Source organism: Raphanus sativus, chromosome 9 (assembly GCF_000801105.2).
Source record: "Raphanus sativus cultivar WK10039 chromosome 9, ASM80110v3, whole genome shotgun sequence".
NCBI lineage: Eukaryota > Viridiplantae > Streptophyta > Magnoliopsida > Brassicales > Brassicaceae > Raphanus > Raphanus sativus.
In genome coordinates this window covers 25,471,676-25,477,822 of record NC_079519.1, presented here as the reverse complement: position 1 = coordinate 25,477,822, position 6,147 = coordinate 25,471,676, and the positions used below count along the sequence as shown (strand labels likewise).

At 28.1% G+C, this 6,147-nt stretch overlaps 1 protein-coding gene across 1 annotated transcript; it reads left to right on the top strand.

Annotated features, from left to right (window-relative positions):
• Positions 1–4,758: 4,758 nt before the first annotated feature.
• LOC108832968 (bZIP transcription factor 2) lies at positions 4,759–5,905 on the top strand. The gene has a single exon (XM_018606418.2). The coding sequence runs from the start codon at positions 5,227–5,229 to the stop codon at positions 5,737–5,739; it is 513 nt and encodes a 170-aa protein (XP_018461920.1). The 5' UTR covers positions 4,759–5,226; the 3' UTR covers positions 5,740–5,905.
• Positions 5,906–6,147: the final 242 nt, after the last annotated feature.

Genomic DNA, 6,147 nt, shown 5'->3' with positions numbered 1-6,147 from the left:
GGGAATAAAATGAAGGAATTGTCCAATTTGAGGTCTGGCCTATGGGCTGTGGTTTCATGCACTGACTTTGCTTTCGGATTTATTAACAGTTACTTTTTTCCTCATCTTTCCAACAGACTATTTGCTTTCTCAAAGTTGGAGCCAGCCTCTTTGAGACTCATTTAGCAGCCCTATTTCGTACATTTTCTAATATCAAATATATAGAGAGGAGCAATGTTTCTTTTTAATTTTGGCAAAAAATGTTTCTTTTTAAGAATTAAAATATGTTAATACAAATCGTGTGTCTCTCCGTTTAATTCAACTATATATTAGATTGAAAACAAAATTACTTATGTATGTACTTATTCATGGCTATTGTAGTATTATTAACTTGATAGTACCTAGAGATTTTGATTACAACATATTTGAAAAGTGGAGGGAAAATTGCCAAAACGGAACAAAAATTCAGCATGGTTGTCCTTATGGTATAAAATCATAATTTAGTTGTCCTTTTAGTATAATTTCTTTCATAATCCCAAAACTAACCCTTGATTAATCTAATTAAACACATTAAGCTAATATAATTTAAAATAAATAATAACTAAAAAAAATTTAAAAAGGGAAAATAAAAATAAAAACTTTTATATTTTTTTAATAAAAATAAACTTTGTAAAACTTAACAAAAATAAAAATAAAAATAATTTAAAATTTTTTTAACAAAAAATGTTAAATCAACATAATAAGAAACAGTTTACAAAGTTTTATTTTTTATAAAAAGTTTAAAATATTTGTAAACTTTTTATTTTATCAAAAATTTTAATAAAAATAAAGAAATTTAAAATGTATTTTTATAAAGTTTGTTTAAACTTTTTATTAATAACTTTTTGTAAAGTTTTATTTTTATTTTTATAAAGTTTACAAATTTTATAAAGTTTGTTTAAAGTTTTTATTTAACACATTAAACTAAAAGAATTTTTTAGAATTTAATTTAAAACGTTTTAAAAAGGGAAAATAAAATAAAAAAGTTTAATTTTTTTAATAAAAATAGACTTTGTAAAAATAAAAAATAGTTTACAATTTTTTAAATAAAAACATTAAATAAACTTATTAAAAAACATTTTACAAATTTTTATTTTTATAAAAAGTTTTAAACGTTTTTAATAAAACTTTAATTAAATAAAAAATTTTAACTTTATAAAAATAAAAATAAAACTTAACAAAAAAATCATAAAAACTTTAAACTAACTTTATAAAAAACATTTTACAAAGTTTTATTTTTATAAAAAGTTTAAAACGGTTATAACCTTTTTAATTTTATCTAACTTTTTAATAAAAATAGAACTTTTAAAAATGTTTTTAACAAAACTTTTGATAAAAATAAAATTTGTAAACTTTATAAAAATAAAAATAAAACTTTACAAAAAATTGCAAATAATTTCAAAACACCACATGTTGTATAGATATGTATCATAGAGAACAAGAATTGGTGAAAAAAAATTAAAAGAAAAACTATGGAAAAACCATAGATTAATGAAGAAGACAAGAGAGAATCATTTTTTAAAAACTTTTGACAAGTAAAATCGAAAAAAACACGTTTTAGGAAGTTAGAATATTTTTAGGAGATTTTTAGAATATTTCCTTAACTGAAATTTTCATTAATTTTCGCAAAAATCAGATAATCTTATCCGTAGAAGGCGCATTCTAAAAGTTTAGAAGATTGACAAAAATCTAGAACACGCTTTCTACTTTTAGTAGACGGAAGAGTACATTTTAGAAAAAACATTCCGCGAAATTTAGAATATTTAATAAAACTAGAAGATGCTTTCGGACGAAAAGTAGATAGCTTTAGAATTAGTAGAATGCGCATTCCACTTTTTTAGAAAATTAGAAAATAGTAGAATGTACGTTCTAAAAATAGTAGATGAACATGTTTATTTTAGAAATCGCTTTCTACTATACCATTTTCCGTAGAATGCACATTCTACCTTTAGTAGAACGTATTTTCAAATTTTTATTTATTAACTTTTTGAAAAAAGAAAAAATACCAGCTTGTGTATATAGATGTTTTATTAATTGTTTATATTTTTAATATTTTTTTTGATTCACAAAAGTTTTTTTTATTAGTTTTCAGAAATACAAAGTGTAGAAAAGAAAAAAATTAGACAAAAAGGAATTTATACCAAAAGGACAACACTCTTATTTTTTTGTTCTCTATTGGCAATTTTCCCAAAAGTGGATATGTTGCTTGTATTTTGAAAAATATTTTTTTTTAGTCCATGCTAAATAAGAGTAGGGCCATGTTTTGATGGGTCCTTTCAACCTAACTTTGCATTTCTTTTCTCATTATCTTTAAAATTTATTATATATTTTCATAGTTAATACATGACACGTAAACCGGGACATCATTTGTAAAAAACAATACACTTAACTTCGAAATTAATAACAATATACTATAATTTTAAATGTTTATATGTTTTGCCAAAGGGATCTTCAATACAAGGTGGAGAATTAAATCAAAGGAGTTTCTAAAAATACATTTTTTGCTCACTCCCCCTCCCCTTAAGATACCACAACTATTTTTATAAAGCATTTCTAAAATTTTAGATAGTTTTCTTCAATACAATATTTAGGACTTCTCAAAATTGTGATATATCATATTTTAGAACATGAAGTTTCCTGAATATTCCTCTTAATATAAGTAATTCCCTTTAGTAAACTTATTAGATATGGCTTTCACCTAACCCTAATGCGTCAATTAGTCGTCATTTGATCTCTGATTAGAGACTGTTTTAATAATTTATACGTAATTTAATAGTTTATAGTGACTTATACAAATAAAAGATGTTGAAGTTCCAGAAAAAGTGAGCTATGGACCCATGTGATTATTGTCCCCTGCCTCTGCTTAGAGGTTAAGTATATTGTTTTCTAAGTATTCTCTTTGTTCTGCCAGATAATTTCGTTTAATTTAAATTTGAACTTTGATGCATATTAAGAGCCGCTCGTTAAGAACATGGACTGCGCAATGCACGTGGTTTCGTACGATGCAGATCTACAAAGAGATTCCGTTGAATACGGCGTCGTGCACTGTAGTAGCAGTGAATGATTAACCAATAATTAACTACCAACCGTAGCTAAAATGAATAATGTACGAGGTGAAAATGAAATTATTAAAAGGTGACGGTGGTCAAGTCGTCTCAGTGAGTCTGGAGGCACCTAAATATAATTTGGTAAACACGTGGTTATAAAACCATCCGTTTGGTTAGGTAAGTGTTTTGCTTCAATTTTTAACCGTATGTTTTATTCAGTTTTTTTTTTTGAGACAAAGGGCTTATGTTTTTTTTTGTAAACTAAAAATTACAGTTTAATATATCGAACCCTGCAACCTTGAAATACGCATTCTGAGGTCTTTACCAGTAGAACTATTTAAAGCATAACCATAAAAGGGCTTATGTTTTATTCAGTTTTTGGTCAAAATGTTTTATTCATCTATCTATATCACTTTATAATAGAATAATTTTGTAGGGTAGCATAAAACTAGTTTTATTATAAAATATTTCTTATAGTAAATTTACACAAAGAAAAAAATGACTAAATTAACATTATGTATTATTTAATGATAAATTGTAAACTACAAAAACATAATTGTGTGAATTACAAAAATGTATTGTCAATCAAAATTTAATTTTTTTAATATATGTAAATTTTTTAAAACATGTATATTTTTAAAACAGATGGAGTATAGTTTTATATTATATCAAAAATATTTGTATACAGTTTTCGTTTTATTTTCTTGATAAATCATTTTTTATTTAAAACCCAAATATCATGATGTATAATCATTAGTTAATTTTTTGTCAAACTATTGGACAAATAAAACTTCCACACCCTTATTGTATTTGTTCGTCCAATCAGTAAATCAGGAAACATCGAACTCTAAATGGCTTCTTAAAGCGTGGGATTCCAAACCTAAATGTTTTCATATTTTTATTATGATATATTGTTAAATAGTTTTTATGATTTTAAGATATTCAAAAATAATATTGTTAATATATATTCTCTTTTTAATAAAGTTACATGTTATTTTTTTAAATTGTTTCAAAAAGATTTCATAATGTATTCTTATAATGTTCTATGATATTTCTTTGAAAGTTTTCCTGTTTTTTGTATGACCAATCTCATAATTCATACATTTTTATAATTGGTTGAGTTTGTGTATTAGATGCTGCTTTTTTCATAAGTAACAATTTTTTTAATATTAATACTTTTAACTAAAACTACTTATATATAAAAACAGAGGGAGTATAATCTTTTAGCTATGTGAGCAATTTTCTAATTAGTGGTAAGTGTTGATTTCTTTACTTTTTGTTCATAGGTCAATGTAGATTCTATAATCACTAAATTCTAATATATATGCAATTTTCAAGACATTGACTGTTTTACTCCTACCTTTTAATCTTGATTTCTGGTCAGCATTTACCTACCTATGTAGCATTAATCACACCATTACATCACACAAAAATCTACACTTACCATTAATAAAATTTCTGTTTCCAAAATAGTCTTAAAAAGACAAAGTACACCACCACCTACCGATATTGTAATTAAATAAAATCATTTCAGTTGTACAAAATGATAAAACAATGGGCGGTCTTCCAGAACCACCATCCATTATTTCATATAGAAAAATAAATAAGACAAACAAATGAAAAATAAAAATCAAGTGGATGCATGAGACTTGGCTTCTATATAATCCACATCAAACCCTTCATCAAAAACCTCTTTCCCCTTCACACATCTTCTCTTCCTTATCTCCACAATCTTTACGTGTTTTTTTGTTTTTGCTCTTTATATTCAGAAATCTTCTCTGTTTGTTCTCGACAACATATCAGACAAACAAAACTCTTTTTCCTCTGTTTCTTCTCGACAACATATCAAACAAACAAAACTCAGACCCTTTGATGATCGGACACTGATGACTCCGGTTCTCTGCGAAATCTTGCTCTCAGGGCTCACGGTTAAATCTGCTCTCTGCCGTAGAACTCATCTCGTTCAATCTTTCTCCGTCGTCTTCCTCTACTGGTTTTACAACGTTTCATGAATTGTTGAAAACTCCCAAAGCTAATCCTTAATTACGAAAATATATTCATTGCTTTTCAGACAAATCTAAGAAACCATCAAAAACAAATCTGTCCATTTTTTTAGTTCTTGTAATAATTTTCTTTGTTAAACCTTTTTCGGCGGAATAAAATGGCGTCATCTAGCACCACATACCGGAGCTCTAGCTCTTCCGACGGCGGAAACCCATCTGGTCCCGTCGTCGCCGTCGACGACCGAAAGCGTAAGAGAATGCTATCGAACCGTGAATCTGCACGTAGATCGAGGATGCGTAAACAGAAACACGTGGACGATCTAACGGCTCAGATCAATCAGCTTTCGAACGACAACCGTCAGATCTTGACGAGTCTCAGCGTCACAACTCAGCTTTACATGAAGATCCAAGCGGAGAACTCTATCTTGACCGCTCAGATGACAGAGCTGAGCACCAGACTCGAGTCGTTGAACGAGATCGTCGATCTCGTGACCACCACCAACAACGGTGGTGGTGTCGATCAGATCGACGGCTGTGGATTTGATGATCGTACGGTTGGGATTAATTGCGACGGATATTACGATGATATGATGAGCGGCGTTAATCCTTGGGGTGGTTCGGTTTACTCTAACCAACCAATCATGGCTAATGATATGATGAATATGTATTAAATTTAAAATTAATTATAAAAACTAGTTCTATTGCCCCCTTTTTATTTCCTTTTTAAGTTTAGCTTTTGTGTTTGGGTTGGTGTGGAGATGTAATTATAGTACATGCATCTTGATTGGTTGGAAGGATAAATAAAAATATATATTGGGGGCATATATATTAGCTATCCTTTGTCATGTATTGGTGTGTGCTTTTTTGTTGATTAATAATATAACTTTTATAATTAATGTCTCCGTTTTTTTTTTTTTGACAACAATATACTATTCTAACGTAACTCCACCGGTTCAGAAAGCCAAACCGGAGGTATCGAATCCACATATAACATAGCTGAAGGTGAACACCTTGCTCCGTGTGCAAGCTTGTCCGCCATTGTGTTCTGCGCCCTTGGAATATGTCGGATAGTGAAATTA

Excerpts from the sequence above, each read along its gene's own strand:
- LOC108832968 (XM_018606418.2), top strand. The coding sequence starts at position 5,227 with ATGGCGTCATCTAGCACCACATACCGGAGCTCTAGCTCTTCCGACGGC.